This window comes from Diuraphis noxia, unplaced genomic scaffold (genome assembly GCF_037042655.1).
Source record: "Diuraphis noxia isolate RWA-SAM2 unplaced genomic scaffold, SU_Dnox_SAM2 contig0004, whole genome shotgun sequence".
Classification (NCBI taxonomy): Eukaryota; Metazoa; Arthropoda; class Insecta; order Hemiptera; family Aphididae; genus Diuraphis; species Diuraphis noxia.
The window spans coordinates 69,295,067-69,310,299 of record NW_028301714.1 but is presented as its reverse complement, the minus strand read 5'-3'; the positions used below and the strand labels follow the sequence as shown (position 1 = coordinate 69,310,299).

Here is a 15,233-nt window from a genome sequence, read left to right as displayed (position 1 = left end):
AATTATACACAACAACAATAATAATATACCATATACGTGTTATGTATAGTCTTCGGGCACGCGATTCGTTCGCCGAGTACCGAAATTATAATCTTATCTTAATTAATCCTGTAAGGCGCCGGTGAGGTTATTATATTAATATATAGTAATAGTAATACTATAGTATAGATATAGTAACACTTACCTAACTAATAGCACTAAACTTGTGACGTTATAATATTCTTATATATACAATAAGTGTTGCAGTGTAAACGCAGGCGCTGTGATAAAGAAACGGAATCGGAAGTCGTGTGGCGGATGAGGTACATAAGATATAGTTATCATAACCATATCATGTATATTATAATGCAATAATAAACAATAATTATATGATATAGAAGAAGAAGATTTTATTAAGACAGCACATCAGATTCCGCCCCGTTCGTATAAAATATACGTATTACAGTAGTGTGACAGCAGGAGGACTATACAATATATTACATGCAATGTTCGCAAAGACGACCTCTTTATCCGTTGTTGTTATATTATATTATAAACGCGCCCCGAGATTACTTAATTCGTTCACATCTCGATATAGCGAGCAAAATACACGAAAAAGAAAAAAAAACACCGAATTCAGCAAAATGTTCGCCGCCCATCATCCCCCAAGTCCCGCGGAGTGTTAAGTGTACGATAAGGGGTGTGCAACATCTGCGAGGCACCCTCGTCGGATCCATAAACGAGTAGAGTGATAGACACATACAATGCTCTGCATGGAGAACGAGTGAGCGGTGCAGTGGTCGGGGTGTGTAGGAAGGGGGCATTTATAGAGACGGGGAGGGACAGAGACTTTTATAATACGTCGTAAAGTTATATTAAAACGCGAGCGCGCGTATATAATATAACACGGAAGAGATGAAAATGTTCTCGTCCAGACTTTGTATAGTAATATATTATATATAATATAGTAAATAATAATGTATATAAAACGGCCTCGCTCATATTATAACCGTTTTCGTGAGCTTATCGCGACGCCGATTTCTGTTATAGCGATGATCAGTACTAATTCCGAAAAACGCGCCCGCGATGAGGTTTAAGGGCCTACACATTGCAGTTTACATTTTAAATTTAAGGCCTGGAACTAGATGATATAAAAGTATATAAAAATTCATGAAATGACCATAATTTTGCATAACCTGATTAAAAAAAAATTGTTAAAAACGATCTAAAATGGATTTGTTGCGACCACTAACGGCGAATAGCTTTAATTTTCAGTACACTTAAGGGATGCGCAATTACCAGACTTGGGAAGAGAGGTCCTCATTCGGTTTTCACGACGTCGGCTCTTAGCGTTTTACACACATAATATCATGCTTAGATACTAAAAACCGTGCGATATTTTATGAAATATTATATATTATATATTATTGTTTTCAATTCCATTCAGAAACAACGCGAAGTATAACAACGTGTGTATGTATTTTATCACGCGTCGCGTATAGTTTAAGCGCAACACATATTATGTATAATAATACAACCGTGATGGCGAGGTCGGCAAATTAACAGCACCCGGCAATAGCAACACACACACACACACGCGCGCGCGCACACACACACACTCACATCATACACACGGGGTGTGCGAATACTCACGTAAGTCGCATATATTTATGCACATCACACTCCCTCCCGCAACCCGTTCCACGCAATCGTACATGCATACGTATAATATATAATAATATTACTGCAGTGAAACGACCTATAGGGGCGAGAGACCCAAGCCAAACGACGGAGTCGAGTAGACAAAAGTCGCACAGTGTTAATTAGCCGAGCATTTCGGCTTACAAACTTATACTATATATACATATAAATCCGACCTGCCCACCCAACTATACATATATAATATGTACATTTATACCCGCACAGTTACGGTACCGCTGCAGAGTATATAGCAAATCTGCACGTTCGTTTATATATATATATATATATATGTATAATATGTATACCTACACAGAGTACAGGCCGCCGCGTGTTGAAGTTTTCCCGCTTTCATGGTATATTATAACCTTCGATTTACGCCTTGGACCACTCGGTATATGTATATGTTACCGGAATAGATGAAAATTCAGGAATTGTCGGCATATCCTAGTCATTGTTGACAATGGCTGAAAAGATTAGACAATGTTGGATATTTCGTAGTTTTATCAACATTTCCGTATTATATTAGACAATGTTATAAATCCGAATAGAAAAAAATATCGACACCGCGCTTTATCGGTAATCGATCTGATTATGGAACATAGCTATCTATATTATTACTTATTACTTATCCTGTTTTATGTTATCGTTTTTATTGCTTATAACTTATAATAAAATTGACTATACAGAACTATCGTAGGTATCGTTATGGTCACATCCCCAAAGTGACTGTACACTGTACAGTATACTGTTTGTGCATTGAAGTAGTGAATAGTAACGTGTAATAACTAATAACATTGTTATTTTTTTCAACAATCTCCTTAAAAATGGATTTAAATGAAATGCGCATAAAATTTGATAATGCAATTCTATTATTAATTGAATCGAAACGTAACGACAACAATTTTTTTTTGAATAATGAAGAATATTGTGAACGAATCAAAGAAATAAAAAAATCTAAAATTACACTATCTACGGCTGGAATAAAAAAGTGTACGAAAGACTATAGGAATGTTCGTAAGTACGATATTCTTATTATCAACGGTAAAGATCGTCTTATTAAGACTATAACCAATGCGTCAGAGGGTGTGCGTTATTATGTAAAAAATGAAGAGTTGTTTGATATAATTCATTCTACACATACAGCAATCGGTCACGGAGGCCGAGACCGAATGATGGCTGAACTTAAATTAAAATACGCGAATGTGACAAAGGAAACAATAATGGTTTATTTAAGTCTATGTTCTGATTGCCATAAAAAATCTTCAAATCCAAAAAGAGGGCTTGTATCAAAACCTATTTTACATTCGGCATACAACTCACGTGCTCAACTGGATTTAATAGATATGCAATCACAGAGCGTAAATGATTTCCGATTTATAATGAATTACCAAGACCATCTAACAAAGTTCGTTGTACTTAAACCATTAAAAACAAAACGTGCGGAAGAAGTTGCACATAATTTACTAGATATTTATACAACATTTGGAGCGCCAGCCATACTGCACTCAGACAATGGAAGAGAGTTTGTTAATAATACTATAAACGAACTTCATGCTATGTGGGGTGATGTAAAAATTGTTCATGGGAAACCTCGACATAGTCAGAGCCAGGGCTCTGTCGAACGCGCCAATCGAGATGTGGAGGATATGTTGGCTACATGGATGGCCGAGAACAAAAGTAGTGATTGGCCATCTGGATTAAAATTTATACAGTTCCGAAAAAATCGCGCTTTTCATTCAGGTAAGAATTATTTAAATAATTATATTTCTTATAATATTTGTACTATTTGTAACTTTTTTTACTATTTTTGACTGATTAATTTTCGTATAACGCACGTCTATTATGTTATTAGAAATAAATAAAATAACAACATATACGACAATTAATAACAAATTTTTTTATAATTTTTTTCAATGATAATAATTTTTTTAAATTTTAATAAAAAGTTGGCAACTTCGCATCTAATTTCACGCGCAATCGTAAAAAACATAATATTACCTTTATACATTTAATAAGATAACATTTTTAGGTATTGGAAGATCACCGTATGAGGCAATGTTTGGATGTTCAGCTCGATTAGGCGTAGCGTCAATAGGTTTACCTATGGATGAAATAGACTGCTTACAATCTGAAGAAGATATTGAGAATATTTTACAAGTTTGTGAAGCTCAGAATGACCATCTTGGTTCAGATTCACTGGACTCTGAACAATGGCATACTACACAAGTTGAAGAAAATGAACCAGGAACTGAAAATAACTCAGAACTTAGTATGAAACAATAAAATTAATGTCTACTATAGTGTATATTTTATTTTAATATAAATAATTTTATAGTTAATCAACGACAGCAGAAAATTCAACACGAACGAGCATTATCTGTTAAATGTTTAGAGAAACAAGCGAAAAAAATGGTAAAAACATCTAATTCAAAATACCCTGAACTTGAAGTAGGAACATCTGTGCGTATCTCTATTCCTGATGTTGACCGAGCTCGTGGCTCTCCACGAAATATATTGGCAGTTATAACTGATGTGAAAGATAATTTATATAAATTATGTAAGCATAAATTGTATAATTATTTTAAACAACTTAATATAATTTAATATTTTATTATATTATTTTTTTTTACTATTTATTATTATTATTTTTATAGGTACAGAAAATGGATTTCTGAAACATAAGTATACCAGGACAGAAATCAACCCATGCAAGGAGAAGCTTCTAGATCTTGAAACGGTTGTAAGTAAATTGAAAGAGGGAGGAGAAATAACTCTCCGTGAAGCAGCTGCCTTTAACAGCATTTCTGGATCCCAAGGTTTTACGAGATGCCACTGTAAAACACAGTGTAAGACCAATAGATGTGCTTGTCGTGCATCTACTAGATTATGTAACTCTAAGTGTCATAACAGTCTACCGTGTAACAATAAAGATTAAGATTATGATTTATAATAAATAGCTAATAAGTATTATAATTTATAATATATTATTATTATTATAAAGATTAAGAATTTAAGATTATGATTTATCCTAAATAGCTCATAAATAATATAATATATTATTCGATTTTTAATATTATCATCAATGCCTTCTTTCATTAGGAATTGTCATAAATGACTAGTTATTGACGTTAATTCCTTACTAAATCAGGCCTTATCGTTATTGACTAGTCATTGTCAACACTGACTGAATGTCATCTTTTCCGGTAACATATACACACACACACGCACACACACTGCAGCGACTCCGATCGTTTAGGGAACTTTTCATTTGTCTATAGTGGTGGCTGCGCGGGCTGAGAGCAGGAAAACGCCGCGGAAACATCGCACGATTTCGTTATATATTACGTATAAACGGTGAAAATAACGTTGGCATTGAACAGAATATACTACGTACGTAGTATATATTATTATAATGCACAAATTATAATATAGTAACTTTATTTGCGTATTGTACCATTTTGGTATATTAATTGTGGTAACACGAGCGCGCGAAACGTGCACGTAATACGACTGCTATCATTTTCAGGGCTTTGAGAATTTGCCCACTCGGAGGGGTGTAAGTGTGTAAGCGGCGTTTGGCCAACCTTTTCGCCACCCCCTAGTTGCGCCACCGTGTATCTATACTCTAAACTAGTGCTCGCGACGACTTTATCGGAGACCTCACGAGAAATGACTTGTAATATTTTTCTTGTTCGGCATTTTTTGTCTTCAAACGCCTCATAGACCCAACTCGATCGCGGGAAGTTGTTTTGTGCGTTTCTATTGCACTTATCGCACATACTATTGCACCATATATTATGAGAACGCCGCGACGTTTACTGCGAGTTAGCCGTGTACTAATGACGGAAACTATTTCACGAAACTAATCCCGGTATGCAGCGCTCTAAGTCAAATTAAATACATTTTGAGGATCATTGCGTTCTCGGTGCTGCCGTCTATTAATCATCACGCTCAAAGTCCTCGCAAAACATATTACGCGCTTATTTCACGTCGACTGACGGTAATTAAGTGCTCGCGGCGTTTTGTTTTTTAACGTAAATCCCGGTAAATCCTAATATATATTATACAAGGAAGGTATCTATATATATGTATATTACTTTCGAAAACTGTTATATAGTTTCTCTGTTTTCGTACACACGAAATTCGCTCAAATATGTCGTTCAGAAAAACTAATAATTATCTTGCAGCCGACAATAATTAGTGCGATGAAAGGTGAAGTAAAATTATAAATCGACATTCGAGATCTTCCAAATTTCACGTAGTAAAAATTTTAAGGAATCGCGTTAGAACCAATTCATAATCACCATCGTTTTTGAACACACTGCGCAAGATTTGAAAGACCCTATAAATGTTTATTCGTTCATAACTCTCTACGATTTTATATTATTTTCTCTACCGGTTTGGTCAAATAATTCGTGAAATTTGTTTGTTTCGCGCATTAAATGGGATTAAAAGTAACGTGGCAAAAACTATACGTCAAATGTCTATATTACAAAATAATGTAGTATATTTACGTTGTACACTAAAATACACTATATATACAAATATACCTTTGATGTTGTAGTATTATATAGGTCGTCTGCAATAATTCGGTTATCATCATCAACGTCGACGGGAAACATATATTAAATAAAACGACTAGCGTCAGATACTATAAATATTATGCGTATTGGAACTTAATATAATTCAACGGGATACACGCAAAAACAAGGGTGGCCCCGTCGAGGGTTTAAATGTATCCACGGTGCGGTAGGTCACTGCAACTGCAGACACAATGCATACAATATATGTATTGCTGCTGCGTCTACATCTATGTGAAAACCGTTCGGGTTAGGAATAAATTATGTATATTATTATTATTATAATGACTGCGATTTCATTATTATTTTTCGAAAAATCTCTCCCCAAAAACGCAAAACAACACTACGACCTGACACATTCGTTATCGACAAACGACGGGCAACCGCGACGTCGTTATTTCACGGGAACGGTTTGCCGGTGGCATATATATACTCAAACACTGCAAATTTAGGGTGCGTCGTATGCAGGAGACAGCTCTCCCGACGGATCGGGTGGTATTTATTATGAACGCGCGTATATATAAAAAAAAAAAATAACACCACTCTCTCGTCTCCGAGCCGGTCACCGCCGTCGTCGCGGCTAACGAACTATCGACGTGAATAATATGTATACATAAATATATACATATATACGTATATTTGTGTATGCTGAACACACCGTGGACGTTCACATTTATTTGCGACGAGGGGTGAGGTAATAATAAGCCTCGATCGGAGCCAAACTTAGGATTGGCGGGGGTGGAAATCGGACTAACGTGTGCCATGGTTAGGGGTCGTTTCGCGCTCGGTAATGAAGCGACGAGACCGCTCGGGGACCGGTCGTCCGACGCGGCGGCGGTTAAGTCCCGCGAGACAAGCTCGCTCCGTATACATACATCGAGCAGTGTTCCCACACACACACACACGCACACACAAATATTATATATATTGTATAAAATATTGATGTGTAATTTGTGGTCCGTAAGTCCGCGAGTGCAGTGTACACACACGCACATGTGTCATATAAAACAATACAATACGGAATTGTGTACCGCAGCATACCACGACCGTGGTGTCGACGCAGAACCATACTCTCGTTATATTTTATAACAGATATACGTATAAATATTACGTTAAAAAGGAACGCGACAGCGGATCGTCCTCCGCGCGACTGCAGTGACCGAGTTAACTGCTGCAGTTTACACGGACGATTGCTCTACCATTGTCACGGTGATTACATAACATATTATTATATATTTATAAACGGCAGTAAAAAAAAAACCTAGCGTGAAGCGTAGTCGTTTTTCGTTTTTTTTTTTGCACACGTGTGTCACATAAACTGGTTCCGGATGTCGTCGTTACATGGACGGGTGTGGGAGGAGGATTATCTACCAAGTGCGAACCACGATGTGTATACATATATGTTACCGGAAATTTAAGTGCAGCTGTTCCTGCCATAAACTATACCTATGTATTATGCCCCAAATAATAACAATAATATCATCTACTCGAGGCATATTATACTATTATATTTCGACACTCAACGTCGGTCTTCGTATCATTATATAATTATTGCTGTTACGCGTATTCTTCAATAAACGCAATTTATCTCTTATAGTTTTAACACCCTTTTACTATGGCGCGGATATAATATTACTGGTGACGTCATCGCATCAGGCCAAACATATTCATAATAATAATATTAAGCTATAAATTATAATATATTCGATAGACTACAAAGACAAATTTCGTAGGTATTACGTTACGAATATAATATATAAACCTAATTAATTTATTGTACGTTTATATGGGGCTTAAAGACTTGGCAACTATACTTAACCAATTTGTGCACACATATTCCTTGAGATTTGGAGAGTGTTCTTTGCTATTCTTGTTTAATCATATTTATACAATATTATTATGTTGTCACACATGAATAGCAGTTTATAACTTTTATAAAAAAAATTTTTATTGTTTAAAGTCATAAAATATTTTTAATTGCGTTATTTAGGCCGTTTTTAGGGGTACACTGGTGCCTGATTATCTGTCAGCAGATAAATTTCGATTTTACAGACACATTATAATAGTTAATATGGCTAATCTGCACATTACATACCTGTCGATAAAATATTAAATTAATATTGACGCTATAATACAATTACCATGTGTAACGTATAATGTATATATTGAATTTACTATATTATATATGCGTGTGTGTGTGTGTTATTCGTATATAAGTATATAGTATGTGTGTAATATGTTTATACTCGGCTGAGTATCTGTTGTGCGCGATACGATATTGGGATCGGTAAAAGGTTATTATAAATATTAATTATGTATATGCCAACGCTGGAAACGTACAGTTTATTTAGGTATAATATCATACATAATGTAGGTACATAATATGATATTTGCAGACTATAACGAAACGCGACTGTGCAGGTCATATATTATATGTTTAATAATAATAATAATATATTATCATAATCTCTTGGATCGATTAAAATTTAAAGCATCGGAGTTTATTAACCCTTTCTTGGAATCACGAAAGCAGAGCATGCGGATGGGACGGATGTATAATATAGTGCTGCGGCAGCTATATTACGGCACAACGGTCGATTTAGTGAGCGCAACACACACACAACATATATCATCATATAGTTGTATACACATAATATTTTATTAAAATGCATATTATGAAGTCTATGAGTATAATATTATTAACTATTAAGTGTGTATATATACATATGTGGCGCGGCCCACCACGACTCATTAAACAACTGGGAGAGTTTTTAGTCCCCCTTCAGTCGGTCATGAATCCGCCGCTTTCCTTAAATACTTCTATATACATATTACATATATATGCACTAGTTAAATCAACAATACGTATGAATATATTTAATATTATAATCTATAAGCCGCGGTCGATAAGCGTGTCGTTCGTTTCGTTTTATTGATTTAAGAACGGAACAAAGACGGATTCACATCACTCGCGGCACGTGACACGTTTATAATATATATACAGGGTGATCCATTTAACGACTCTCTTTATTTAAAAAATATTCAAATTTTTCAAATTTTTATTTTTTAAACATCAAAATGTTACAATAGTCTAACGTTTTTTTCCCAATTATTTTAACCCTTATTTTTGTACCTAGATGAAACCCCTATCCACTTTTGATTTTTAAATTGCATGCGACCTATGTAGGTATAAAATATAAAAATGTATGAAATGTATAAAACTATTTTTTTTTTTAAATGTTAATTTTTGAATTATCCGTTGGTAAAATATACAGCCCCTCAAAGTTAGGTGTTTTTTGTAGGTGCTATTGTATTTTTCGTTTGTAAAGACCAGGAGTTAATATATTTTTCCAAATTATAATAGATAACCATAAGATATCTGGTATCTAAAATAAATATTTATTTTCATACTAATAATAAATAATAAGATAAGACGATAAGACGTTATATCATCCTATCCATGTCTTTGTTGCCTATCTAATATCTATGAGTGTAATGTAATAAGCCGTCCTGATTACTCTGGTTTAAAGATTATTGATTTGTATGATCGACCAAAAATTAATAAGGACAAGTGTAAACAAACACAAAAAGCTTCTCCTATATCGTATTTTGAATTGGCTATATCTCAAAATCTATTGAATCGAAATGAAAAATTCAAACGCAGAAGTTCTTAAGAAAAAAAAAGTTTTACAATATTTTTTGCTATTGAATATATAGGTGTTACCATTTAAAACTCCAAAGTTGATTCATATTTATATCATATAACGAAAAACGTGAACATTTTAGGAATATTAATTATGTAATTATTTATAGATTTCAATGAATTTCAACATTTCCAAAAAAAAAAAGCGAGTAAGTCGTGTATGTCGCTCTGCTGTACAGTAGGTTACTGTAATAGATGGGATTAAATTTGAATGCAATGATAGGTATCATTGTATACGATAAACGATTCTGAACGGAGATGATTTGTCAGTCTAGGATATATTATATTTTAATATTGTCATATATTCTATTTTGAAATAAATATTTTATTTTTCAATTAAGTCGCATTTTGCATAAGGCATGGTTAATCAATTAGTGTAGTTATCATGTAGTTATCATAATTCATAATACCTTATATTATCATAGATATACGAATACCTGGTTTGAGGATAAATCGTTATTAGACAATACGAGATTTCGTAAAAATTTAAAACTCAAACGCTCAAAACATTTTTCCTATAATGACACTTCAAATTTTCTCTATAGCTATTTGAAGCAAAACTTATGGAAAACTTGGTGTTAAATTTTGTAACCTTAGATATAAATACAAACAATAATATGAATTTTGAACTACAAAATAATTTGCAAATATTCATGGTTTTGACGAATTTTCGTCAATATTTGAAATTCAAATGCTAATAAAAATTTAATTTGAATTTCCGGTGGACATGTTTTTTGTGATAAAGATTGACAAATTTGTAAGGAATCTTGTATTAAATTTTCAAATCTTAGATTCAAAAAGAAAATTTTTTATGAATTTCTAGCTTATAATAATTTGCGAATTTTCATGATTTTTACGTATAATGTTGTCAAAATTAAAATTTGAATGCATGTAATAAAAAAATGTGGCTATATATTTCTTTTATTTTTGGACTGCTATTGCAAAACTATATTATGAGCCTTGTATTAAATTCTCAAATCTTATAATTAAAAAGAAAAACTTTTATGAATTTCGATCTAAAATGATTTGAACATTACCGTAATTTTTATGTATTTAGTCAAAATTTGAACTGTAAATGCTTATAAAAAAAATGTGTGACTATATATATTTCTTTTATTTTTCAAATGCTATTGTAAAAATATTGTAGGAGCCTTGTATTAAACTTTCAAATCTTAGGTATAAAAGGAAAATTTTTTATGAATTTCTATAGGATAAAAAAATTTACGAATTTTTGTGATTTTTACGTATGTTGTCAAAATTAAAATTTGAATACATGTAAAAAAAAAATTGTGGATATACATTTATTTTATTTTTCAACTGCTATTGTAAAAATATATTATGAGCTTTGTATTAAATTCTCAAATCTTAGAATTAAAAAGAAAAACTTTTATGAATTTCGATCGAAGATAATTTAAAAATTGTCGTAATTTTTACGTATTTAGTCAATATTTGAACTTCAAATACTAATAAAAAAATTGTGCCTATGTATTCTTATAATTTTTTAATCACTATAAGAATAACTTATATGAGGAACTTTGTATTAAATTTTCAAGTATTTTGATAGGGCCAAAAAATTTTTATCGACACTTCAAAAAAAAATTTTCAGACAAATTGAAAATTGCAGTCGTCTATAAATATCTCAAAAAAAGTCAAAATATTTTGAAAATTAAATCATGTAAAGAAAACGCTAACCTAAATAACTGATACAATTTTCAAGTATCTTCGACTTATACTTTTTGAATAATAACAAATATTTAAAATCGTTTGAGGATAAATCGTTATCGTTACGCTATTTCGTAAAAATTTAAAATTCAAACGCACTTAAAATTTTTCCTATAATGATGCTTCGAGTTTTCTCTATAGCTACTTGAAGAAAAACTTATGGAAAACTTAGTGTTGTATTTTCAATCCTTAGTTATAAACGCAAAAATTTTTATGATTTTTCAACTTCAAAATTACTTGCAAATTTTCGCGTTTTCGACAGAAAAGTAAAATTTTGAACTATAAACGCTTATTGAAAAAAATTGTGACTTACAATTTTTAATTTGTTTTAGCTACAATAAGAACAACTCATAAGGAACCGTGCATTAAATTTTCAAGTTTTTTTGGTCATCCAACATTTTTTTACTGACACTTCAAAAAAAAATCGAATATTTCAGTGGTCTATAAATAACTCAAAAAAAGTCGACAATTTTTGAAAATTAAACTGTATATAGATATCACTAACATTAACATTTGGTGTAAATTTCAAGTATTTACAGTGATTAGTTTTTGAATTACAACCATATAAAAATATCGATTTTTTTGAAAACTGTTGGAAAATGTTTACTTTTGACCTTTATAATGCACCAAGGATCTTCAATTTTACATCGGAAACCACCCCAGAAAGTTTGAAATCGAAGCATTATTTCGACTAGTTATGCTGTACACAAAAAAAAAAAAAAACACACATCATTGTAAAATCAATACATTCATCACTTCGTTTAGAATCTAAAAAAAAGTTAAAACTTTTCGAAATAATAAGTAGCTTACGTCAAATAGATCACCCTGTATATGATTGTATACTATAATATATGACAGTATTACACAATGTATGTATGTATATATATTATTATTATTATTTCATTTACGCGCGGAAGATGTACGGACCAGGTGCGCAAATAGTGTTGTGATGTATACGCAGTGATTGAATTGTATATATTATGACGAGACACGATAATTATTATTATAGCAGTATATTATATAATATAGAACGCAGTGACGTAGACAGGAATTCAATATGGGGGTAGGGTTACATAATAATTGCATATTGTAAAAAGATACTCTAAAATATTACGTTAGTAATTTTAAATATATGTAAATACATTTGCGAAATATTTTCTATTTTGTAATGGAGGTTTTAACCCCCCCCCCCCCCCCCCCCCCGCCACCATATCTACGGCTCCAATAGAACGTATCACACAATAATATATTATACACTATATATTACTGCAAGCTACTATAGTGTTAATGCTGTATAGGGTGGCCACGAGGAACTGCATCTCTTGCATAGTTTCTGTAAAGACTAAATATTATTATTTATTGTAATTTGTAATATATTAATTATACGCTGCATAATAATACTCCTAAATCTATTGACGAAAAATGTATCGATGTCAATTTTAATTTTTAAATTCATTAAAGTATTTATAAAATAACAGAGTCCTCTACAGTTACTAACCTGCATATACTCTAAATATAGTTAAGAGTAGTTATACTTACTATTATAAATACTTAAAGACTATATATTATAATATAATAATACTATAATAGTACTCCATTTTGACAATAGATTACACAAAATGTATTTTACAATGTTAATTTGTTTTTATTTATTCTTATTTTATTCCGAACCATTATTTTATATTTCATTCAAACTGAATATACCTATATTATATATAGATGAATGGACAATGGTTTAAAAATCTAAACATTTCAAAGATAATATATCATACATTTTTTATGGCCTAGTGACATAAAAAAACTGAATAAAAACAGACAATAAGTCTACTATATAAATACTAAATATATTATAGTAAAATATGGTAGGTATACATTTTAAAATATATCCACGCGTTGTGTGATGTAGACTTGTTCGGATAAAAAATAATAAAAAAGAAAATTGAAAATGCTTTAAATGTGATCGGTGTCGATAAAAAAATATAAAAAAAAATCCAAAACATTAAAATTCGAACTTAGCATATATTCTTTATTTAGTTAGATATTATATTAAATAACATACATACACTGTACAGGCAGATGAAACAGATATCGGATAGGTGTGATATGAAGCACCTATATTATTATTTATCGCCGTATAAATTTAGATTTACTTTGATATATTTTTCTCAATATTTTATGAAAATTGAAAATACATTTCTCGATCAATACATTATATTATACATAAGTACACATAACTTTGCATTATTTCTTACGACATGCCTAATAATAAAAATTGTGCATAGTTCATATTATAATCATACTGCAATGTCCTCGTTTAATTCGCATACCTATATAGATAAATTAGATCGTAAACATAATGTAAATGAGATCTTCCATTAAATGTACTTCTAATGCAATAACGATGATCGTCTCGAATTCGTAAGAAATTTTCGAACAAAAAAAATCGAACGGCCATTGGCGCATATTTTTATGAGGCGATTTTCCGCGGTTTATGAGACGCGGATATTATCATAAGTTATAACAGTCGTCGTTTATATTATATTATGTTGTTACTTATATTAAATTACCAGAGCACAACGTTTACGTATTCATATATGTATACTATAATAGGGCGTAGATCGTATATGATGGTCGATGATGATAATTTAATAATAACAACATGATGTATATTATATAGACCGTCCGAGCAGTCGATTATGATTAACAATATTTAATATCTGCACGACGCACGTAAATAGGACGGTGATCGATAAAAACGCGACGGGATTATTTTTCACATCATATACCATATACCGTGTTACCGTGTATGCGGCTATAACCCGAACGATGAGCGCAATGATGCTTTATATAATAATATATTATAGGTATTATACTATTATATATACATACATAAAACCGAAAACCGAGGCGTGCGTTTCGCGTATATTAATATCGTTAAAAGGGTACTCTCCGGAAAGTTTCGAACACGTGCGCCACCCAGGGGAATCTCTAGTAGAACGTGTAATTTTTTTTTGTAACTCTTTTCATGTTGTTATTATTTTCGTATTTTCGTATTTTTATTTTTTTGACTGTTACCGCCGCATCATAATAATATTCTTATTATTTATATGCAGTATGCACTATAAGTATGCACATGTGTAAATATATTGTGTACTACTATTTGACTATTTGAGTCTGTATATAAGAAAATAAGTATTGTAATTAATGACTTTGAATCCTATCTGGATATGAAAAGGTAATAGTTAAAAGAGAAAATAGAGCATTTGATATTAGAATGGAATATTCAAGAAAAGCGTTTGGTCAAAAATTCATAGACTATCTAGGTCCAAAAAACTACAACTCAATGCCAGTAAATATAAATTGGGAAATATATATCTCAGAAGGGAATCGTATAACTACAGGAATGAAAAAAAAATTAAATTTGGTTATCTTCAATACTTGAATAAATAATTAGGAAGTACCTATATTTAAATTTCATAATTTAATATTAGTTACAAGACTTATAACTGTATGCATTGATTTTTCAATTTTTGTTTGTTTCTTCTTAT

At 31.7% G+C, this 15,233-nt stretch overlaps 2 protein-coding genes across 5 annotated transcripts in view; one reads left to right on the top strand and one right to left on the bottom strand.

Moving 5' to 3' along the window:
• Positions 1–15,233, bottom strand: part of LOC107164470 (uncharacterized) — a 273,824-nt gene that overhangs the window by 31,342 nt on the left and 227,249 nt on the right. The window lies entirely within an intron of this gene.
• Positions 3,024–4,877, top strand: LOC149056418 (KRAB domain-containing protein 2-like). Its single transcript, XM_089225600.1, has 4 exons — positions 3,024–3,420; positions 3,710–3,949; positions 4,016–4,237; positions 4,335–4,877. Exons 1-4 carry the CDS (start codon positions 3,024–3,026, stop codon positions 4,613–4,615), a joined length of 1,140 nt encoding a protein of 379 aa, XP_089081726.1. The 3' UTR covers positions 4,616–4,877.

Coding starts and splice junctions, on each gene's coding strand:
- LOC149056418 (XM_089225600.1), top strand. CDS start 3,024: ATGCAATCACAGAGCGTAAATGATTTCCGATTTATAATGAATTACCAA. Junction 3,950..4,015: donor TGAAAATAACTCAGAACTTA/GTATGAAACAAT, acceptor ATAATTTTATAG/TTAATCAACGACAGCAGAAA. Junction 4,238..4,334: donor AGATAATTTATATAAATTAT/GTAAGCATAAAT, acceptor TTATTTTTATAG/GTACAGAAAATGGATTTCTG.